The sequence below is a fragment of the Ixodes scapularis genome, unplaced genomic scaffold (assembly GCF_016920785.2).
Source record: "Ixodes scapularis isolate PalLabHiFi unplaced genomic scaffold, ASM1692078v2 PGA_scaffold12__126_contigs__length_90152505, whole genome shotgun sequence".
Classification (NCBI taxonomy): domain Eukaryota; kingdom Metazoa; phylum Arthropoda; class Arachnida; order Ixodida; family Ixodidae; genus Ixodes; species Ixodes scapularis.
This window is the reverse complement of record NW_024609838.1, coordinates 41,177,168-41,201,105: the sequence shown is the minus strand read 5'-3', so window position 1 is coordinate 41,201,105 and position 23,938 is coordinate 41,177,168. Positions and strand designations below refer to the sequence as shown.

Genomic DNA, 23,938 nt, shown 5'->3' with positions numbered 1-23,938 from the left:
GCGAGCCCGCAATGAGTGGCATCAGATTACGTACGAGTTATGGCCGTAGGTAGAAAAGAGCTTCTGACCATGATCCATTTTGAGCGCTTGTACGTACGACGCTTATTTAGCTCGCTTCCCAAATCGACGAAATAATTCATGCAGAGCTGTGAAGATCGCCAACTTAGGAGTGCGATCTTCACAGCCCAGCATTTTCTAAGCAAAAAGCTTCTGGCCGGTTCGATCCTCGGCGTTCGTGCGCATGGCGAGTGCTTTGCTCACTTTTCCAAACGACGAAAAATTATAGCAGACTGGGCTGTGATTTTGTTAACATAGAAACGGTTTATAAGCATCTTTCAACATCTGCTCATCAGCGCTAATAAAGCGTAAAAAAAAAGAAGAAAGAAACATAGTGAACCACATTCATGGCGCTGTCACACTGGAAGCGGATCCGCGTTCGCAATGCCGTTGCGAACGCGGTTGTCTAAAGATCCAGTACAATTTCACGCGCGTTTGGTGTCATCGAATGCGCGTGATATTGTACTGGATCTTTAGACAACCGGCATTCGCAACCGCTTTGCGAACGCGGATCCACTTCCAGTGTCAATGCGCCACCAGCGTTTTATCTAAACTCTAACAGCGGTTTCCTTTCGTTTTTTTTTTTTAATTCTTATTTTTATTTTATATTTATTTCTCGCGTGCAACGTGAGCGAGCATGCTGAGGCGCGGGGCATTTCTGAAGAAGTGAAAGCGCGCATGTACAGTTTCGAGCGGCGTTCAAAGCTACGCGACTGCACCGGCGCCTGTAGCGTTGGCTTCATATCCACTGAAAGTTGTGCCATATTTGTGCCATGCCGTAGCCTCCTCGATACTCACAAAGCATGGCAGTTCGGCGACAGAGCCATAGAGTGCCCGCGGTCGCAAATTTGAAGCGCCAGGATCTGGTAGCACAGAGCATTTCTGGGAACCTGGACGTCAGCGCAGAGCTTTTGCAGCGGCGAGGACGCGAAACATGGTTTTCAAACCCGACGAGAAAAGAAGCGGTACCCCGAGGAACGCGAGGGGCACGAGCGGACATTCCATCGCTCGGGAGAAGTGTGCTTCGGCGTCTCGCCGCAGCGGGGCGTCCGTCACGTGACTCTCATCTCGTCCTTTGTCTGCCGCTGTACCTTTTCAATTGCGTTGGCCACGTCTCGTGGCGATCTGCCGGGCTTTGTCAGTATAGAGGAGGCTATTGCCATGCAAAACGGTGCACGCGACACGCGCCCACCGTGCACGCGCCGTACCTTGACGCCGGGCGCGGGCGAGGTCGGTTTTGCAGGATGACTGTAAGATGTAAGATTTTCGTCCCGGTTAGAGAATGGGTGTGAATCAAGCCACCTAAAATAATCGAAGCCTACGCATTAGAATTTTGATATCATCACAGTCAGATCGAGCGCACACACACAAATCACACTCAAGCTCAGCGTCAGTGTTCGGCTGGAATCCGCGCCAAGTCAACGCGTCAAAGGACGCTCAGTGTCGTGCCCAATGAGGAGAGACAGTCGTCTACTTTCTGCGCAGGAGTTGCGGTGACTTCAGAACGACACCGAGCTCTGTTTGGATTTGATTAAGAGATAGCGGGTAGACATCAATGCTAGATGCCTTGAGGTCTACCCACTATTCTTTTTTTTAATTAGCCAATAAGGGCTCGGCATTTTGACATCATTGCAACCCCTGTGCGAGAAGCAGACAAACCTGCCCTCCGCATATACTTGTTCCAAAACTCGAAGCATTTCATCACGGCATAATACAACGTTCCGCATTGTGAGAATGAGTGGGAAGCAAAATCCATACTCGCGCCGCTTGTGGCCCACAGGTTCCCAGAATGCAACCCGTGGATTGACGAATTTATGGAAGTAGCCTATTAGCGAGTTGGCGCTATTCGAGTGTGATGACGTACCGTTGAAGAAGACGAAGTTGTTTACAGCCTTGCCTGAGACGATGAGACGACGTAGTGAAGCCGTGAAAACGCGCAGTGCCTCAACGCCGCCGGGCCTCCCTTTCACTTTCAAAACCGATGCAGCGAGCACCGGCGGCGAGCTATCCGAGCAGAGTGGCCGAGTGCTCCAAAAAGAATTGGGTTGTGTGTATGTTTATACAGCCTGGAACTTGGTCTGCCTCAACGGGCGACGAGTCTTCCAGCTGTAGATGAGGAATTCAGCCAGTGCAGAACAACCGCGAGCCTGGGGTCTTTAACGTGCATCCCGCAGTAGTGATACACGACCACACGCCGGTACGATTCTCATCCAGATCGAAACGGGCACGGGTGGGGATTGAGCCCAGGGTCCTGGGCTCTGCAGCGCGAGCTTTTGCTCCGTGCACATGCTCCAAGATGGTGTGCGCTAGCCCACTCGGCAACCGATCATGGCATCTTATATGAGACTATGCATTGTCTTCATAGCCACATAAAGTGGTGTCACCAACGTTGTCACAGCCGGACTGGGCACGCGCTCGCTGTCCTATGGCCTCTCCAGTAAGGCATGACCTATGTTTCCGAAGCGGCACTCGCACGTTGTTAAAGCCCCTTTATGTTTTTAAAGAAGCGCAAGGTGCGTCGATGTACGAGGCACCTGCAACGTGCAGCCCTTAGGAAGATCATAGCGGCACAGCGCAGCACTACAGTGTACTAGAATCCTGAGGAAAAAGTAAAAAAAAGAAAAAAGCTTAACTCGTACGGAAACGCAGCCAAGTCACCTGTCCTCAAACAATAGAGCACCCTGTTGATTGAAGACTTATGGCTTCGCTGGTTTTTCCATGGGAGTTAAGCTTTTTCTTTAATTTTTTTCTTAGATAAGCTCGCTCTTAGCGAATTTTATAGAAAAAGTGTACCACCTGTGGGCAACGCTGGCAAAAATTGTGACGCGCTAGGTTAAGAAATTAAATTGTGCGGTCGATTTAAAGAGCCTGGCCGCTATTTGAGACACCCCATAATGTAACGCTTCGGAGCCGGTAAGAATTTAGGTTCCTTTTTCACTAGACAGACAACGCCGGCTTCACTCCGTGGGACAGTTTATGCTTTCGCATTAAAAGTTTCGTAGCCCTGAAATGGAGGAAGAGGTACCGGAGTTACCCAGTAACGCTTACCTTGATATATATGAAGATTATCATTGCGTAATTACATTATCCGGTACTTATCCGCAGATATACAAGAAGAACATACAGTGATCAGCTGAAGACAAAGCAAAAATTATCTTTGCATACACTGTGATTTTTGACATCGTATAATCTTTCGTATGCACCAGAGGATTACACGCGTGACCGAGATGATGATCCAGGGAAACCACAATAATATACGGCGCTAACCAAAAGTAACCGATAGGTATGTGCAGGCAGCTGGAGATTATTTGCGAATGCAAGGCAACTATTGGCGGAAACACTCTAGGACCTATTCCCGGATATCCGCAACAAAATGGGTGGGCGAGTGTTAAATCGCACCCGGTTTGCGAGGCACATAGGCGGGGAACGATTTCTTTGTTCTTGAATCATTTCGAACCTGCTGTGCCACCGTTCATTTTCACCCAATGGCGCTCGTATGTATTGGGTCAGAATTCGAAGCGCTTCAGAGAAAAATTGTGGAAATTGTGCACGCCAAGACTTAATTCTTCGACTAATTTACGTGAATAAGTTACGAGAACGCAAAGCTCAGGGATTGCGGTGTGCGGCACATGGGGCACCGCTTTGTCAAGCTTATTTTCTACAGAGTAGGCGTTCATCCAACACAAGGCCTCTGGACAGGAATAGTTTCGTTATCTGCGTCGATCAAACCCAGATCCAAGATTTTACCCGAGTGCTGCGTCAGTGTTCGTCTGACACTTGTGTTCCAGGACTCGTGTTCAATTGGTGCTTTATAAATTGAACTGAAGCCCCAGCCAAACGGAAACAAATTAATTATGTTGTTTTCCCCGTGGGCGTATAGTTACAAGCTTAGCCGTTAGAGGCGCGCTAGCTGGATAGATGAATGACCTTTGGAGATCCCTTTTTTATTTTCCAAATATGCAGGCGACAGAGGTGAAAGCCATGCATGGCTGCAGAGGCAAACATTGATATGGGCCCACCAATATCAATTCCGGTGCAGGTTAACATATATACGAACATATCGAGCACCCAGATATCTATATAACCGAACAACGTAACATTTTATTCGAATATCCGGTTATCCGGTCTTCGAAATCGAATATTGCACGAATTCGAAAAAGCCGATGTAAAAAAGCGGTCTCTACAGCTGCCACTGTTATTGAGGAAGGAAGCCCGTGCTGGGGAGGGTGGGACAACCGAAGGATCTCCCTGCCGTTCCATCCTGCCAGTGACATAGAATTAACAGTAGCAGCAAATATGGCAGGGTGTGTACCGTTCAGGTGGGTGGGTGGGGGGGGGGGGGGGGGGGGGGGGTACGCGGCCGGTAAAAGAACCTGAACTTGTCGCTGAACCACGAGAAAGCATTCAACCTAAGGTCACTTACATATCTCATTACCCCTCCGCAGTCAATGAGATTGCGATATAAGACGATAAAAGCGCCGAGGAACCGGTCACAAAGCAATTAGACGCGTGACCCATAATTAGTCCTGCCTCGCGTTTCTCTTCTTTTTTTTTAACTATTAGTGGCATTGTAGATATTTCCAGCGCTTATCACCCGGCCGATAAATGGTGAGTCGCTGAGTTGCGGACGCATGCGCAGCGTTTAATACACCGCACGACAGAGCTACAGTGCATGCTCAAAAGGCGTTCCACACTCCAGCAGACGAAGATGGCAGCGCGCAGAAGATTTTTGCAAATGACAGTGCGGAGCGCCAGTTCGTCTGCTTCTTTTGCAGGGGTTATGGTGACGTCCGAACGCCGAGCTCTGATTGGCTCCGACTGGAGGACAGTGGGTAGACCTCAATACAAGCTACCTTGAGCTCTACCCACTATCCTTCAATCAGAGCCAATCAGGGCTCGCACTTCTGACGTCACCACAACCCCTGCAAAAGAAGCAGACGGACTTTGCGCTCCGCAGAGGAACGCTTCAATACACCCTATTTCAAAAGTCCATCAGGCAACATTGGCGGTCGCCATTGCTTGGACACGAAGCGCGTGATTTTGTCCGAGTCCTTGCCGAACGTCGAAGCAACGCAATTATCCAATACAAGCTCAGAGTATCTGATCAAGCAATGGCGGACATGCGTTGGCGCGAATTTTTAAAAAAGGTTCCATTGAGTCATATTTGGAAGACGCTAGTGTGTCAGATTTAGAAGATAACCCAAAATTAAATTACTATTTCTTTTATTTTTCAGATTCGACTCAGTGCGAGAGCTGGATGCGACAGAATCCGTCTCAAGGCCGTATGTTGTATTATAATCATTAGACTAGGCACCAAGTTAGAATCTGAGCCAAGATTGAACACCAAGAGACGCTTCGAGTGCCGCTGTTTCACCAACGAAGGCATGTACGCTGGAAAATTCTGGTGCCGATCTGCATTCGCTACGCTCCTAATAGTTTGGAATCTGGTTCTACTCGGAAGTATCTTTTACATCAAGACGCCTGGTGCCAGATGCCGGTGCGCTGACGAGAAAAGCCCGACCGTGCTACCTCCGGCCAATGGCTCCAGAAAAAACAGGTAGGTGCGGTAACAAAGCAACCGGAACTTCAAAACCGCGGTCCTAATACAAAACATATACATCATACAAAAAAAACTGTCTGCAGAGACTGCTTGAGGTGTGTTTTTTTCTTGCATGGCGGTCTAGACACGTTGGCCATAAAAACAAAAAAAAACAATCTACAAGCATTTTTGAAGCATACGGACGTATGAAACAAACGGGCTTCGAAGATGCTTGAGGTGTGTCAGCGGATAATGTTGTCAATATATATAACTTCAGCGAACATAGTGTATTTGTATGGTGTCGAACGTGTTCAAAAACGACAGCCAAACGCCGGACGCCGGCGTTCCACGTTCTAACGCGTTCCACGAGTGCAGTGCAGACAAAAGCAGCTAGCTTTCGGTTTACCCACTAATCGGTCTAACCAGAGCTCGGCACTCTGACGCCTCCAGGCGCTTTTGTCTCCTCTCCCTCACTTTCTCGAGGCGCAGGAATAGAGTTAGATGCCTTTTACCCCTAGTGGAGTTGAAATGAAATGGACTCGGATCTTTTTAAGAGCTGTGTCAATTTTCGTTCAGGGCCTACGGGCTGACGGCGCAATTCGCTAGCGCATGGTAAGTTGGTAAGTGGCTCTTGAAACAACGTAATTGCACTGGAGGTGGCTGACGGCTTGATTGTTTCAGTGGCTTACGCTCATTCTAAGGTAAAAATGGGGCGCCCTCACTGAAGCAACCAAAACGGAATAGTTCTAAACGGACAAAGTGTCGTTTATGGCAAAGCGAGAAGCGACAAAGCGGTTGTCGTAACCATGCGCGATTAGCATGTAGCTTCTAGAGTATCGAACCCAACCAGAACCGAAGACCAGAGCAAAACCGTTATTTTTGACCAAACCAGAACAAAACCCCAACCAAAATCAAGCTTTTGATTGAACCAGACCCGGAACGGAACCACAATCGCATGTGCCGGTTACCGGTTCATTGAAAACGATTCGGCGTATAATAAAATATAAGCGGCTGGCGGCGCGAATTAAATTAAATATTCGCGACGGCGGCGTTATCGGCTCAGTCGTTTGATTAAACAAACGGCAGCAACATAGAGACAGATCAATAATAATTAAACAAATAGGTATAATTCACGTCCATGTGCAGCACGACCTGGCGTCGGCAAGTTGGCGTGGACACGTGCAAATAAGTTATTTGTGTTTGAGTTTTATTTTTCTTCTCTTGGTGATAAGCGAAATTCGTCAAGGAAAGAGAAAACGAAGGTAAGCATCAAAATAAAAAAATTAAGTGGACGGTTGTAGGAGTGTTTGTTCCAGGCGCCAAGAGGCGAAGCCGCGACGAGCGCCAAACTGCGACGCCTGTCGCCGAGACGCCGGTCGCCCAGAGCAGCCCACAGAACTGGAGGCTGCTTGAAAAAAATATTGAAAAAAATACGTGTGTGTGTGCGTGTGCGCGGGTGTGTGTGTGTGTGTGTGTGTGTGCGTGTGTGTGTGTTTTATTACCGACCTTTTTTATTTAGTCCTAATCGTCTTTCGGCCGCCCCTTCGCTGCCTTTGTCCTCTTCAACTCAGTCGTTCGAGCAAGGCGTTCGACAGCGTTTGCGCGTGCAGTGTCGGTTAGTTTGCGAGTACGCGTGCTACCGTCACGGTGTCACTGTGCGTTCTGGCTGATTACTTCCCATGCGAGTACTGTTCTTTGGTACTGTTTCAGAGCGCCTGTATAACTTCGTAATTTTCCTAGAACTGTGTTTGCGACAAAAAGACAATATCAAAAAACAAAATTATATTTGCGTTCCTCGTTTCCGCAGCACGGCTTCAGATGACCTGATTTTTTTTCATGACACCGTGTCGAACCAGACTTTTCTTTTTAAGAAAATTTTGAACTTGTTTGCGCTTGGTGAAACGGGCGACCGGACCTTCACTTCGAAAGCAGCACTCAACTGGGACCGAACCGGAACAAAATGCAGAGCTACTAAAATCAAACCCGAACCGCAAGAAAAAACTGTTCGACTCCCTGCTTTTAACCCAGCCGAACTAGTCTTTTCGTGGAACACCAGTAGGGTGATTTCATTTGAATTCGACCAAACTTGTCGGGGGGGGGGGGGGGGGGGGGTCTTTAGATTTAATCGTAAAAAATATATATGATACCCGAATTCTTGTGATGAAAGAAACTGCCTTTGAAAAAAATTAGAATTCTATAGTTTGAGAGAAAAAAATTCTGAGGCGCTGCAGGGTAGAAAACGTCGAATTCCCAATTTGATTTTATCTCGACTTTAGCCGCCATTTACAAAATATCGAATTCTTGCAGAATTATTATATTTATTACGCAATATTCACGCAGACTTGGCTATTTTTAGAGGTAAATTTCTGTCTTCTGTTATTTTAAATTAATTTTCTAAAAAATCTCAAACATGCAACCTAGAGCAAGTGTGACGCAACTTCGGACAGCTATATAAAACGAACGGTAGGGCGCAATGACGTGAGACAGATATCTGTGCGTAGCTATCAATGTAAGCTATCGATTGACATGTATTTTCTGGTTATTGTGTTTACCGTGTTGTTTTTATTCTGCCACAAATATAGACAAAAATGAAAAATATGCAAATTTTGAAGTCAATTTTCTCAAAAAAGCCATTTTTTATTTCGTTCATACTTTTTTAATTTATTGCCCAGATTCTGCTAATAACCGGGTATAAATATTGCTTGACCTTTTTTTGTTGTAGTTTTAGGACAACCAGTTGAATAAGTCATTTTTATCGCGTAATACCAACCTCCGGCTCCGGTATGCGGGCTTCACCGCAACATTGATAATTGGCTCAGCAATATCAGATTTCACTGACAACCACTTTACCTCGTTGCATTCCTAGTAATATACTTTTTACAAAAAAAGAAATGTCACAAAAAAATGACAGAAGGCAAGTGGCGTAGGCAAATTTTTTTTCTCTTTCAAACTTTTTTAATTGATTTCCCGTGTGTTGCTTACCAGCTGGGTATGCACGTTTTCTGGCGCTTTTCTTTATGTTTGTTTTTACATCAAAAGAAAGAGCCATGTTCGTTACATCAGTTGCAACTGGTCCAGTTGTTAGGTGAAGTATAGGTTCAGTAACATCTTCGCGAGCGCCAGCAAAAGGCTGCGATTCTTATCATGAAGATTACCATGCGACTCTTAGTTGACCTCGGCGTGCGCCGTTGCAAGAGGGTTATACTAATCTTGTTAGAGTGGAACTCGCGTCGTCACAGGCTGTCGCAATGCATCACAGCGAAGTGGAACTGTGTGAAGCAGTCCTTGTCCTTCTCCCAATAAATTTATGGGCGGAAGCTTGAGACTCTTTGGTGCCCGAAGTTTCTGTAGCTCGGCTGGGTCAAGTTTGTCAAAAGGAGAAAACAAATGCAGTAAACACTAGACATTATCACGCCGGTCGATGGAGTCGTAACTGTATACATACAGCTTTTGCGGATACTTATTTGTTTCAAGGGTGGCAAGTTATCACCAGTACAAACATGGCCACAGTGTCGGCAAGAGCATCAGAACAAAAAGGAAGGTTTGGTTGGCTTATCATTTTGTGCCTTCGTTGCAGCGCTTTTCTCCGGAACTAATGTTTGTAGTCCTCTTTGAGCCCCTGGTGCTATGGTCTGTCTGTTTCTCTTATCCATTATTTATTTTTACTTGTAAGCGAATAACACGCACCATGACATTTCTGGCGTCCTTAGGTTGATTCGCTAATCAGTGTCTATATTTGACAAACTCATCTAGTATAAGAGAATAAAGAAATATAAGAAGAGGGCTTGCAGCAATGAATTTGTATAAGAGAACTGCGGAACTGCGTCGAAAGCAGAAAGCCGGAACCTCCCGAGGAATGAACGCGTTATTTTGAACTCAGTCATGGCTGCGGTTTTCAGCTTTAAAAGAAAGGGTTGCGCGGACTACTTCGAGAGACATAAGCGAAGGGTATACCGCAACCGACGTTTTCGTTATGTCACCGATCTCAACGTAGACGCCTTGAAGATGATCCTGCCTCCATCGAAAGCCGCGGCTCTTGCGTTGGATGACGTGCTCTGCCAGAACTGCTTCCAGTACACCGGTGAGAAGCTTTCATCATCTGTCAGTGATCCATGCTCGAGCTCTCCAGCAAGCTGCATCGAAGAGCACGAAGTAGTGGAAGGTCTTAACGAAGAGATTTCTGCTGCTGGGCTTGAAACAACTCCTTTGCGCATGCCTTCTAGAGTAAACCCGAAAAGCCGTCAGGCATATGCTGAAAGAAAACAGCGGGAGATTGAAGGATCACACAGCCGACAGGTACGAAAAAAGTTGGCGACTGCATATACCTTGGAGCCAAGCGGGTCAAGTTCTCGCAGTGATCAACCATGCCTCGGCTGCGACGGGTGGTGGGCAAACATCAGAGAGGCCTTTGTGAAGGCGGCATCTTACCAGGAGAGATGTCAGCTCCTCACGCTTGTGCCCAAGGGCGTAGCCACTAGGGAGGTAGAACGGCTAATTCCTGAGGCATCGAAGTACCTTCTGAAGAAATCAAAGCAGCTTCGTGAACGGTTCGGCGTATGGGAGCGTCCGGAGCCTTATCACGGTGGAAGCATAAGCGAGGACACCATACGGGCAGCCACGCAATATTACACCGACGACGATCTCGACTGTTCTCGGTAGAGCCCAAACAAAAAAGATGCTGTTAAGCTTCTGAAGGATGGCGAAGAACATGTGGTCGTGAAGCGGTATATGACAAGGTCTGTCCGAGAGACGTACAGGCTGTTTAAGGAAGCAAACCCGGACTCAAAATTAGGTCTGACTAAATTTTACTCGCTGCGGCCAAAGTGGGTCAAGCTAAACCCTGAACAGACTGTCTGTGCATGTGTGTGCTGTACGAATTTCGATTTGTGCTTTTCCACCCTGAACAGCATGCGAGAAGAAAAAATAACAAAAGAGGAGATTCTCGCTTTGTGCCTCTGCCCTGAACCCTCGTCCGAATGTTTCAGAGGCGAATGCAAAGACTGCCCCTCGACTGACAGACTCTCCTTAGAATCATTGGAAATGGTGCCTGAAGAGGAAATTACATTTTTCACATGGGAGAATGGTAATTTGATAAGCAAGACTGCCGACTCCAGCGCCTTTTTGAAAGAGCTACAGAAATGGGCCACAAGGTTTTCCACGCACGATTTTATTCGTAGGACACAACGGGAAGCCATACGGATTGAGAAGTCTAGTGTGACCTCAAGACACATCGTCATGCACTTCGATTTTGCGGAGAACTGGACGGGTAATTTTGCCACACGAGATACAGGAGTACCACTGGCACAAGCGTCAGCTCTCTGTTTTCACGTGTGTGGCATCCACGTCGCAAGGCTCAAAATGCTTCGGCGTTGTCTGTGAGGACTTATGTCATGACACTTCCCATGCGCTGCTGGCTCTGAGACTTATAGAAGACTGGCTGGAGGAGCACATCCCAGTTTATGCTTCACTAACGTACATATCCGACGGGGCACCTGCTCATTTTAAAAATAGATTTCAGCTGCATGAGTTCGAACGAGTGAGCCATACCCAATTGAAGTGGATATTTTCTGCCTCTGGGCATGGTAAAAACTCTTGTGACGGGGTTGGAGGGCTTCTCAAACACCACGCAACGGTGCACAACCTCCGTTCACCGGAGGAGCAGCTCGTCCGAACATCAGTAGATTTTGTGGACAAGGTTGGAAGGCGTGTCAAAAACGTAACTCTCATGAACTTAACCGAGAAGGAGGTGAGTGACTTCCGCAGAATCAAGAAAACAGAGTGGAGTTGCGTACCGACTCGGAAAGGCATCCGCGCTTCGCACGTGTGGCGACGCGAAAGGGGCGAAGTGCAGCTTGAGCGAACTGTTCTATCTTCGTCTTAATGCATGAACCTCTGTGGTGCACGTGCGGAACTCTCAGATGATCTACGGCTTTGTTTTGTTTTGTTGTTAAAGCCTCTTCTTGTACATTTGCGCTTCTGTGAAAAATTATGTGTTTCTATAGGTGTGCCTTGTTAACCCAAATAAATTACTCAATAAATAGAGTGATTTTGTTAAACTGTTACCTATGAATGTTTTATTGCATACTGCCAACAAAAGATTATGATTACTGTAAGCTGAAAAGCAACTTCCGATATGCTGTGCGTAGCCCAAAAAGTTTAAACGTATGCAACAAGTAGTCCAAAAGCCGAAGCATGGACAAAATGTAGTCAATTTTTTTTTTTCACGTACCTCGGAATACTAAGGGCCAATGAAGGATAGGCGAAAGAATGCCATGCGGTAAATTTAAAAAATTCGAGCCGATTTTCCGATAATGTTTGTATAAAATAAAGATTGTCCGAAACGCATAAACGGGGATATTGTTTTTCTGGACTGGATAGTGCCGTAGAATGCAACCCGACATGATCGAAACGGATGAAACGTCTTGGATCTCTCCACTCGCTTAGGCTAGTTAACATTGATGTTAACTTAATTTACTTTTGTTGTTGTTTATCACGGCACAATGTTCAAACAAATAATTTAAATATATAAGTTTCGTGCAATCTCAGTAGTAAAACGTTGTCGTGGCGACGTTCGAAAATGCAAGCTGTGACTTCGCAGACATCACTTCGTCAATTCAGCCATCTCTCATTTCTTTGTGACGTTACTGATTTTTTTTTAAATATATTAGTAAAAATTCAACGGGGTAAAGTAGTTTTCAGTGAAATCTGATATTGCTGAGCCAATTATCAATGTTGCGGTGAAGCCCGCATACCGGAGCCGGAGGTTGGTATTACGCGATAAAAATGACTTATTCAACTGGTTGTCCTAAAACTACAACAAAAAAAGGTCAAGCAATATTTATACCCGGTTATTAAGCAGAATCTGGGCAATAAATTAAAAAAGTATGAACGAAATAAAAAATGGCTTTTTTGAGAAAATTGACTTCAAAATTTGCATATTTTTCATTTTTGTCTATATTTGTGGCAGAATAAAAACAACACGGTAAACACAATAACCAGAAAATACATGTCAATCGATAGCTTACATTGATAGCTACGCACAGATATCTGTCTCACGTCATTGCGCCCTACCGTTCGTTTTATATAGCTGTCTGAAGTTGCGTCACACTTGCTCTAGGTTGCATGTTTGAGATTTTTTAGAAAATTAATTTAAAATAACAGAAGACTGAAATTTACCTCTAAAAATAGCCAAGTCTGCGTAAATATTGCGTAATAAATATAATAATTCTCCAAGAATTCGATATTTTGTAAATGGCGGCTAAAGTCGAGATAAAATCAAATTGGGATTTTGACGTTTTCTACCCTGCAGCGCCTCAGAATTTTTTTCTCTCAAACTATACAATTCTAATTTTTTTCAAAGGCAGTTTCTTTCATCACAAGGATTCGGGTATCATATATATTTTTTACGATTCAATCTAAAGACCCCCCCCCCCCCCCCCCCCGACAAGTTTGGTCGAATTCAAATGAAATCACCCAGTAAAGAACTGGATTGAATATGGTACAAAACTCCAAGAATCGTACTGCGTACAAGTTAAAGCTTTTAGGCAAATTCCATAATATGGTGCTTCAGTCATCTGTGATGGCGCCGCTTTATGATCCCATTCTGTCAGCGGCTTTCAGTTCTTGCCGCAGTGCATGGATCCATGTAAATTTGGAGCAGGTATACGCGGCCTCGCTTCCGACAGCGCACTAGCGCTGCTGTTGTGCAAGTATTCGAAGAAGAGGGCAAGATAGCTTCTTTTTGCACCACGTACGAATTAGCCATTTCTAAGACCTTATCAAACAAACAACACGTTGACCTTGTATCTGTAATAGGTGGTTTTAATTTTTGGCATCTGTTGCGAGCCCTTTACGCTTTATCGCGCGATTGATATCTGCCGTGACACCAAGTTTCAAAATGCGCTTTGTGCGATCCCCAGTAGAATTCGAACTTTGAGAAAACTTGTTGCATACTTTTGCAGTCGTCTCCGAGTTTGATAACATCAGCAGCTTTATGCTGCTCTTGACCAGTACCAGAATGTAGCTGTCAATGGCCATTTTCTCATGTTTAGGAATCAAAAGGAACAGAATGGTGGAGTTCATTCATTCCAAGAAGTGTGAATAAGCCCAGCGTCAACATTACGAGGAGTAGAAATGAATGGGATTGTCGGAAACCCTTATTCGCGGAATGGGACTGGAATGAAATGAGGGTGCCCATTCTGGAGTATTGGTTCTTTGCAAACATGATGACAGGGCTATCTCCGGAAACGCTTTAAGCAAGCATGTTTGCAGATGTTTGCGGAAGGGATTTTTTTATGACTCATATTCTCAGGATAACTAAACGACATAGAAACCCGCCTAAGACAATGTCTGCAGACTGTGTTTTGTGTGATGCATTACCAGGGTGAGCGCGGCGTACGGCTGCTAACCTGAGTTTTTCAACTTGCATCACGCAGTAATATCGAGCTTTCGCAGATCGCCCCAGACCACGTTGAGCTGCCTCTGGTGGGTTTTAGTCTGGTGCTCCGTGGGCTTCAAGGCCGTACATAAAATGATTGATTGATGGTGACGTTTACGCTGTCTCACGACACTCTCCTCCAGTCGCTATGAGATCCGGAACTTCGCAGACGAGGCTAGTGGCGCGCATGCGCCGTAGGAGTGTCTTTGTTGCGGAGACCGCAGCGGTACGTTAGAAATGGTCTACGAAGACTCCGCAGTGATTACACTAACGCATGCCGGTACGATGTTGGTCCTGATCAGAACAGAAAGGGTGGTTACTGTACACTTTAAAGCGTGTACAAAAAGTGAAAGTTAAAAAGATCGCAGTAGTTTTTGTAGCTACTCTATATTAAGTATGCAGTCGCTTTAAAATTGACGCAGGGGTCCTGTGACGTTGGTGGTGGTCACGTGTGGGGACCGCTTGGAACTGACCATGACCAATCTCAAGTCAGCCATCGCCTTCTCAAGAACTCCCCTGAGACTGATCCTGTACGCTGATGAGGAGAACATCAAGATTCTTCAAGACAGGGTATTTAACTACAGAGCCTCAGAGTGGACCTACTCACCCCATAAAAATTAAAAAAAAAAAGTAGACGAACGTTTCAGTCAATGCAAGTTACCCATAAACTTGTTCCAGTCTAGCTTGGAGCTCAACAAGTGATTCGGGATTACCTAGGAGGGTAACAAGAAGTCAATCATGATTAGCTATGAGGTTAACAAGAATTCAATCAAGATTAGCTAGGATCTTCATGAGTGAGTCGAGATTAGCTATGAGCTTAACGAGATAGAAATTCAAGAATAAGTAAGAGCTTAACCAGAAAGTCATTCAATATTAGTTAGGAGCTTAAGTAGAACGTCGTTCAAGATTAGCTAAAAACTTAAAAAAATGGTAATTCAAAATTAACTAGTAGCTGAGCTTGTATTACTCAAGCCTGTAGGTGGATCTTCAATTTTCAGATCTTTGTAAATATGACTCTAGAAAAAAAATTGGGCAGTGACCTAGTGGTGCAAAACTATATTTACTACTATAGATACACTCTAAAAAATGCCTGCGGGTCGACTTACCCGCAAAACACTCAAAGAGCCATCTCTGCGATCTACGAAATCAGCTCAGAGAAGGATGAGGCAAAACATTCGCTTAGAGCTAAAAATGAAGTCTGCGCTGTGGCATTACGCAATGCAAAGCGTCACGCTTGCATTGTGTAATGCCACCGCGCAGACTTCATTGTGAGGTCTAAACAGATGTTCCGCCTCATCATTCGCTGAGCTGATTTCATAGATCACAGAGATTGGCTCTTCGAGTGTTTTGCGGGTAAGTAGACGCGCAGGCATATTTTAGAGTGTTAAATATACAAATATGTGGGCAGGAAAACTGGAAAAACGCAATTTTTGTTTTGCCACTAAATTAATTTTATGAGATAGCAATATTATATCGTTTCCTTCCAATTCCATGTTTATTTACAGAACCACCTGTTGTTTGCACGTACAGTCGGCACGGAATGAAACGCGAAGAGGGAGCGCATGGTTTTCGACCCACGCTGAGTCACCTAGAGACGCAGCACCGAAGGTTGGGATGCACTGAGCAAGAGTCTAACACATCGAAGGAGGAGCCATCTTCTTGCAGCTCCCATCTGGTTCAGGTGGTGCAGCATCTAGCGAAAACCATGCACCCACTGTTCGCGTTTCATTCCGTGCCGACTGTACATATCCGTCGTCATTCTCTTTTTGGTCAGTGCTTTCATTTTCGTAACACTCGATAGTTTTCTGAAAGATGACTTTTGGCACTATTGATAGTCGACCGAATGCCAACTATCGATAGCACTATCGGTTGCACTCTTGATAGTATTATTGATAGTAAACAATCAATAATACTATCAATGGTAATGGTACTATCAATATCAAACTATAGATAACCAACTACCGATATATAGTTCTATCGATAGTCAACTATTGATCGTTTTCGACACTATCCATAGTTTTGGAAAACCTATCAATAGTAACGATAGTCAGTTTTTCGATAGTTTTGCATCAATACAGCAACCCCATTTCAGGAAATTCACAGATCTGACAATTATCGACCGAAAGGTGTGGAGCAAACGCCGGATTATTGTAGTTAATTCTTCGACGCGTCGTCAGGATGAGTTAGCGTTAAAAAATATAATCCAAACGATTTTTTTTTTACTTTTACTTATAAAGCAGCGCATCTCCCGATCCCTAAATGACCGCTGACAGTTAAAAAAAATTATTCCGCCAAATCCGGGAATTGACCCCCCGGGACGGCGGGACCTCTCATGGATAAGCGGAACACTCTACCTATTGGGCTGACCAAAAGCTAACCAGGTGCAAAACAAAGCAAAAACTCAAAACGTTATAGTGGCCCTTTAGAACCAAACGAGAGCAAAACGGCAAATATACACATAAAAATTTCAATTTTCCCAATTTAGAGAAGATAGTCGGGAATAAGCATCATCGCGCTTCTGCAAATGTAGCAAGTTATATGTCTCTACGAACAGTATATGTCTCTACGAACAGTTTATATGTCTCTACGAACAGTATGCATACACTATAATATTGCGTTAATCTCTCCATCCAGATCATGCAGTGGCCAGCGAGTGTCCAGGCCCGGATTACCTACGACCTGCGCATGGTCGTGTTCCCGAGTACGAACTCCGAAAAGTGGAAGAAACTCTTCGCGCCCTGCTCTGCACAGCGTCTCTTTCTCCCAGTGAGTACTCGGTTTGTGTCACAGCACAGTGCTATGACGAGGTTCCGGTGGGCTCCAAGCACGGGCGATACCTACAACCAACTTCTTTCTTGGCGAGACATTTCTTATTTCGGAGGTATATAGAAGCATTTAAATGCCTCCCTTAGACCACGGTCACACTGCTCATACATTATAAAAAGGACACGGTGTTCGCTTCGGGAAGATTGTCAGAATTATTTGAGTACACGTCTCAAGGACGTTGTAAGGTCGTTTGGTTCGAACATGTGTATGTTTCTAGCATGTCTACAGGTTGTTCTTTTGCATGACCAATGCGCCAGGACCACCAAAGAAAGAACACACGCGTCTCATGCGCCATCACCACAGCTTCTATTTCCTGTTACCAATGGTGAAAGGAAATCACCCGATGTTAAACTTAGAAACTATTTTTTTAGTCTAGCAACAATTAGCCAACGGATATAGTTCCACGTACTCGAGAATCCCGAAAACAGTCAGCGCGAAATACAAAGGACACGTAAAAGACTGGACAGGGCAAGCGCTTCTACTTCTCCTTTGTCTTTTGCGCTAACTATTTTTGTTATGCTTGAGCAAGTAAAAAGCCTCTTTGGAGCCCATCTCGACCGTTTCAGAGTGGGCAGAAGTCTTTCTTACACTCCTGTCGATTTGTCTCCTGCGCTGAAGCTTTGAACAAACTGTAGCGCCCTCATTTTGGGTAGTACAAGCTCACCTGATTGAGCCTCGCACTACTTATGGCACGTTGGTCGAGTTTTTTTCAATTCTATGTGGTGCTAAGGAACGAAAAAAAAACCCTTTGGACGCCAGAAATCGGCCAAACTCAACGTTGCAAGAGAATCGAAAGTGCCGAATTCATTACACCACCGCTAGGGCACGCGTCTCTTATCTCTGGGTGGTGACGTCACAACACCTGTGTCGCGACGCTTTAATTTTTTTTTTATTTTTGTTGTCTACTTTGGAACGCGTGAAACAGCATCTCTTGGCTCACGCTCTCAGCGTCTTAGCTTTGACTGCGTTCGAATTTTTGTTCTGTCTTTGTATTTTCATCGTGATCTCGCGCTCCGCACCAGAGCAGGCACGCTTCTGCCTGCGTGACAGTTTGAGACGCTAAAATTTGTACTACCCAAAACAAGTCCTAACAAGTCCCATTCGCAGCACCCCCTGGGCAGCGCAGGAGGCCCTTTCGGCGTTCACCACCAGAAAATCTCGAGGACTGTTTTTCTCACATGAAAAATGTCATATGAGTGACCCATGAGCACTGTTCCTTATCGGAATAAAAAAAATAGTAGAAAGGTTTATGTACTTGACGACTAGACCGCCGTATTTTCTACAATATCGAACGTGGTATTTGATGCCAAGATCAGCGCGGCATTTTTTGCAGGACATGCTACCGGATGAGGATGCGGTTCTGTACCTGGACGCGGACACCCTCTTTTTGAACCCGATCGAGGAACTTTGGGATGTCTTCGGGAAGATGAACGAGAGTCAACTGATTGCCCTAGTTCCTGAGATTGAAGACGAAGCTAACAACTGGTACAAGCTGGAAAATGAGCACCCTTACGTTCATCCTTTTGGTATGTGCCTACAGACACTCCCTGTTTTGCTGAAATTATTTTGTCTACTCCATCGAATGTTTTATTCAAAAGAGGAAAAGCCTAATAACGCTTTTAAAGCAAACGGCGTAACCCACGGTAGCTGATAACAAGCGGCCCACATGGGCCTCACGTGGGTAATGTCCACCCCTAAAATTTCCATATTGATACGAGATGGTCACAGCGTGGCATTTGAGACCATGCTCAAGTTGCATGCTCAAGTTAGACTGCCCGTGGAATGCTCCGCGGGGAGTTCAACCTCGGCTATGCGAGGAAACGATTAGCGCAGATGTGGGCAAAGCGTGGTCATTTCCAACTTTGGCTGCCCGTCCAATTCTTCGGTGAGTTCAACCTCGGCTATGCGGGGAAAAAATTGGCACATATGGGGGCAAAGCGTGGCATGCCTAACCGTGATGCCCACCCTACCCCCCAAAACTCAATATAACTTTTCGCTGTCTGGACTACCTTATTGACTTCTGTCTGTTTTTTTTTTTTTTTTTTTGAGGGGGGGGGGGGGGGGGTTTCACAAATTATTCCTTTCTCTGCAATCCGGTTTGCGGTTTTCCAGTAACAATTCCAGTTAGATTTTAAGTTTCCTAATCCAGAGAGCAAAAAGTTACACTGGGTTTTGGGGTAGCTTGCAATGCTCCGGTGGGTTCAACAACGGCTTTGCGAGAAATAACTAGCACAGATGTGAGGCGAAGCGTGGTCATGCACAACTTGGGCTTCCCTAGCAGCTCGCCGGTGAATTAAAGCTCGCCTATTCAAGGAAATAATTAGCGCAGATGTGGGCAAACCCTAAATTTTGCTGCCCGTTAAATCCTCCGGTAAATTCGACCTCGGCTATGCAACGAACGAATTAGCGCAGGTGTGTTGCAAACTGTGGCCATGCCCGACTTGGTCTCCCAGTGCAAGGCTCCGGTCGGCTCAACCGGGCAATGCAAAAAAATATTTAGCGGAGACGCGTTCAGACCGTGCTTTGCTTCATTGGGTTATAACGTGGCCTGTGGTCGGACTTCATGTATACAATGCTGGAGTAAGCACGGCGATCGCTTAATCGGGGAACTTTTACGGTCATAGCCGTTCTTGACGAGACTTCGCAACGTATCCCAAGGTGTGTTTCGAGAGCGGATGTGGCCCGCTAAATTTAGCGAGCAATTAACGTCGCGTAGAGCTATGACGTCACAGTACAAGATCGCGTCACGTTACGGCAAAGAACGTAATAATTTGACCGCCAAGTTTAGCGGTCATATTGGACCGTCCTTTCTGCCGCTATATATTGCGGGAAATTGTGATGTCACATCAAAGTCAAACAACGTAAGGCGTCATTGGAACGTCCTATGAAGTCACGTGACATTGCGATATCGCGTGAAGCGTTTTTGCCGTCGTATGACATTTCAGGACTGTGAACGTTACTGGATTACGTCATTTGGGGAACTCTCATGGACAAGGGTGGCTCCGAGGCAAAGCTCCGGCCTACTGATCCTGAGGTGGCGGGTTCGAATCCCGGCCGAGGTGCCCACGATCTGACAGGGGAACCGTGTAACCGAGCTTTCGGTTGCACGTCAGAAGATCGCCGGGTGGTCGAAATTAATCGCCAGTACTCTTTTACCCCAAATAAATCCTTCGGTCCGCCTTCAGTCGTTTGAAGCGCCATCTAGATTTTTGTTTCAAAACTGTGTGTTCCATAGAGTGCGATGAAACGCCATCTTGACACCGGGCTTTGAAACACACGTACTGTACATATTCCATAGGATACGCTGCAGTTGCCATTGCAGCCGTCCCCCAAAAACGGTGGTGCGTCCAACGATAGGAGGCGAGAAGCGGGGGGAAATGGGGGTACTGTTCGTGAATAAAGCGTCTATGGGCACTTCCGTAACTAAGCTAATGTAGACATGTTGCTTACTATGTAACGTCAAGAAGGCACATTACATCGGGATATTTCGCTAATTTTAGTTGGAAAACTGTGACGTCCCGTGACAATTTAATGTTTACAGGTTTATCAAATTTGGAATGGTGGTGTTGAATGATTGTGAGTAGTCTGTGCGCTGTAGAGCGTGCTGTCGTCACAGTTCACTTGCAGGATATGGGCGAAAAAAAAACTGTGAACTTTTGTTCTGCCACAGGAGTGAACGCCGGCGTAATGCCCATGAACCTCACGCGCATGCGCAACTTCGGCTGGGTGTCGCGCATGGGGCCACTCCTAGAGGAGTACGAGGACCGGATCTTCCTGGGCGACCAGGACCTGGTGAACGTCCTCCTCAGCTTCCACCCGGACAGGCTGTTTCTGATGACGTGCAGGTGGAACTATCGCCAGGAAAACTGTATGTTCCACACGTCGTGCGCGGGCGAAACACCTGCACTGGTGCATGGAAGCCGGAATTGCTCCACGGACCCGGACAGGGAGCCCACCATCTATGCCGTCTTCTCTGTCATGCAGAAGGTACTCGAGTCGTGCTGTCTTCACACAGGAATGATCATTTCATTTCCTGCGCCTAAACCGACCCCATAATATTGGACGAGTGCATGCTAGAAAGTACCTTATGGAACGTAGCGACGTGATGACATTTCTTTTGTTTAAAAATTGGCATTATTTTAGAAGCTTGATGCAAGCTAACATAATAGGAATTTAACAAAAGTGTTTACCATTACACCGGGCCTCCTGCGCAAAAGTTTTCAGCTAACTGTGGCGCCCTGTTTTTTGGTACCACCAACTCATTGCCTTGGCTTTGCACTACTATTGTCGCCTTCGTTTGGGTAGTACTAAAACCCCTTGATAAAGGAGTTTTGTTACAAGCACCGCCAACCATTGTCGTGGAAACACGCAAGACACGTGCCACGAACGGGTGTGGCGCCGCCATTCGTTTCCAAGGGCATCTCATTACAGTGCTGCATCGTCATTTGCTTCCAGGGCCGATCGAAACAGGGGCCTCGTGCACTGCCGCATTTGATGCTACTCGCAAGAAAAGCGCAAACACATCAAGGGGCTTTAGGTAGCACAAAAGTTACTGTATCCTGGGAAAGTAGCGCCATTGCCTTCCCTGCCTATTAAACAGACGACGAAAACCTCGCAAGGTGATTGGCTAATCGGTCTCTGTTGCTATGGCAATCGCCATTTCGGCCCCTTTAAACCTTTGATGTGTTGAGAGAGTCGTTCTCATCCAGTCGCACCAAGATCACCATGAAGCATGATCCAACTGGAGGTGTTATTCGCCAAAATAAGCGTCTTTGGCACTATGTATGCAATCAACTTACCATCATGCTCATCTCCACGGACATTTTGGAATTGTATTGTTCTTATTGCGTATCTAAAATCATTAAAAACAGGAAAATTATTTTTCAGCCTCTCCAAGCACCGACACCACATGTGGTGGTGGTACGAAGACGTACGCTTGTTTCGCCGGCGTGTTGATAGCAAAATCTCGGTAAACAAGAAACGTTTCTATAAAGCTCACCATCACCAGCGAATTTAGATCGGCTCACCAAGAGTATAAAGGTCAAGGAGAAACTGCTCATTTCATGAACCGAAACCGCCACCAAACGGGGAGCATGTCACTCCTTTCCCACGATCCAGTTATTTTAGGTAGTAAGGCTCACCCGATCAAGCACAGAGGAGCTTCGCGGTACAACCCCATCGCTAAGCTTTTTGTCTCTTTGCAGTGCTGACAAAATTGAAACAAAATCTTTCCATGCGCGAATTCGACTAGATTAACGCTGTAAAACAATCAAAATTACTAAATGCATACCACCAGGGTACACATCTCCCGTATGCGGGCTGTTACGTCAGACCATACGTATAATAGCAGAGCTTCTTTTCTTTTTCTTTTCTTTTTCTAGAACGTGTGAAACGGCACCCAGTAACAGGAGATCTCAGCGACTTAGCTTTGACCTCTGCAAGAACTGCGTTTTAATTTTTGCTGTTTCTTTGTATGTTCCCTGCGATCGCGTGTGGCGCCAGTGAGCTTGCGCATCTACAGGCGAGTATTGTCTCAAACGCGCAAATTTATATGCTACCCTTTAGCGATAAACAAGTTGCACAGTTCTCAAAAGTTCCCCTGGGTAACGAAGAATGCCTTATGGTAGTAGACGAAGGGATTGATCAATCGGCTGCGCGCGTTGGGTTTATATCGGTGTCTCCGAAGCCGTTTACCCATCGCCGGCTCAGTGCTAAGCCTGTTTGTTTCAGAACTCCTCCCCAGCTGCCTATCGAAGTCGTAGCTCTGAATTCTCTGAATTCTCGAAAAGAGTGACTATACCTCATCTCACCCTACAATGAACTAAAGGTCAAAGCTACAGGTTGCCAGGCCCAGTCACGAGCCAGTCAGAAACCAGGTGGAGTATCGTCCTGACGTGCGTATCAGTGCGCGAGTCTCAGAGACACGCAAGCCGGAATAACACATGCTTCCTAACCGGCTCGTGATAGGGCCTGGCAACCCGTAGCTTTGGCCTTTAGTTCATCGTAGGGTGAGACGAGGTTTGGCTGGGCGTCGATGTTCGTATTCGATTACATAAGCCTGTGCAAGGCTCAGCAGGAAGCCAACTGCTTCCATCCTCAATCTCAGTCCATCGTTCACTGCCGATTGGCGCCAATTCTGTACCCTCGGCGAGAATAAAACAGCCGTGCTGTATGAGTTGTATGACGTAGAAATAACAGAAACATGCAGGCGAGTTTGGTGAACTTTCAACAACTTGATACCCTTTTTGTTATCAAGTCTCAAGTTTTTAAAGTGCTGTCTTTTTTTTAACTTGATTTATCTAGTTGTTTTTACCCTGCCACTCAATAAAAGCATTTAAAAAAAGCTTTATTGAATAAAAAGAAATGTACTCGTTGCACGATTTTATTATCCATTTGGCGCCACCGCAGATCAAGGTGTTTTGCGTGTTATCAGATTAAAATATGATGCACCTCGCAGGTTCCAAACAAGATGGGCGTTGCACGTCTCCGAGAAGTGTTTGTTTAGGGTTTGTTGCTTGTTCGTTGAGTGTTCGTCGAGTGTTAGTCCAGTGTAAACGAAAACCGACACAACCACATTACAACTTTCCCTCCTGTCTTCCTCGCAGTACGAGCTCGGAACAAGCTTAGAACGGAACTTCATCGATCCACTGGAAAGCGAGCTGCGCCGGGTCCGGCAAAACGAGTGCTCAGTCCAATTCATGTTCCACTCGAAGCAGTGGCGAGTCCTGGCGCGACAGCTGGACCGCGAACGAGGCTTCAGCGACGACGCCATCAATCCGACGACATCTTTATCGACATCAACTTGATAGCCACGCTAAAGACATTCAGGAAGCCATGGTTGGAGAGGCGGCTCTAGATTTTTTTTTCCGATTATCATGTGGGCGCCGCCATTTTGGTGCTTAGTGACTGCAGACCGGGCGCCATAGACGAAGACATCGTACAAATGGCACGCTGTCCGCTGCATACATGATAACAAAATTTTCTGCGAACACGAGTCAATCAAGTTCGAATTAATCGAAGCCTATGTATGCTTCATACATAGGCTTCGATTATGTCTCCAGACAGCTTTTGCATGGCCA

General features: G+C 45.9%; 1 protein-coding gene across 1 annotated transcript; it reads left to right on the top strand.

Annotated features, from left to right (window-relative positions):
* Window positions 1-5,441: 5,441 nt before the first annotated feature.
* Window positions 5,442-23,665, top strand: LOC120837488 (glucoside xylosyltransferase 1). Its single transcript, XM_040206893.3, has 6 exons — window positions 5,442-5,614; window positions 14,456-14,603; window positions 16,668-16,799; window positions 18,193-18,385; window positions 20,530-20,846; window positions 23,465-23,665. Exons 1-6 carry the CDS (start codon window positions 5,442-5,444, stop codon window positions 23,663-23,665), a joined length of 1,164 nt encoding a protein of 387 aa, XP_040062827.2.
* Window positions 23,666-23,938: the final 273 nt, after the last annotated feature.

Bases quoted from the DNA above. Each gene is read 5' to 3' on its own strand.
- LOC120837488 (XM_040206893.3), top strand. From the start codon at position 5,442: ATGTACGCTGGAAAATTCTGGTGCCGATCTGCATTCGCTACGCTCCTA. The intron at 5,615-14,455 runs GTAGGTGCGGTA...AAATTGACGCAG, and splicing joins AATGGCTCCAGAAAAAACAG to GGGTCCTGTGACGTTGGTGG. The intron at 14,604-16,667 runs GTATTTAACTAC...CTCTCCATCCAG, and splicing joins TCAAGATTCTTCAAGACAGG to ATCATGCAGTGGCCAGCGAG.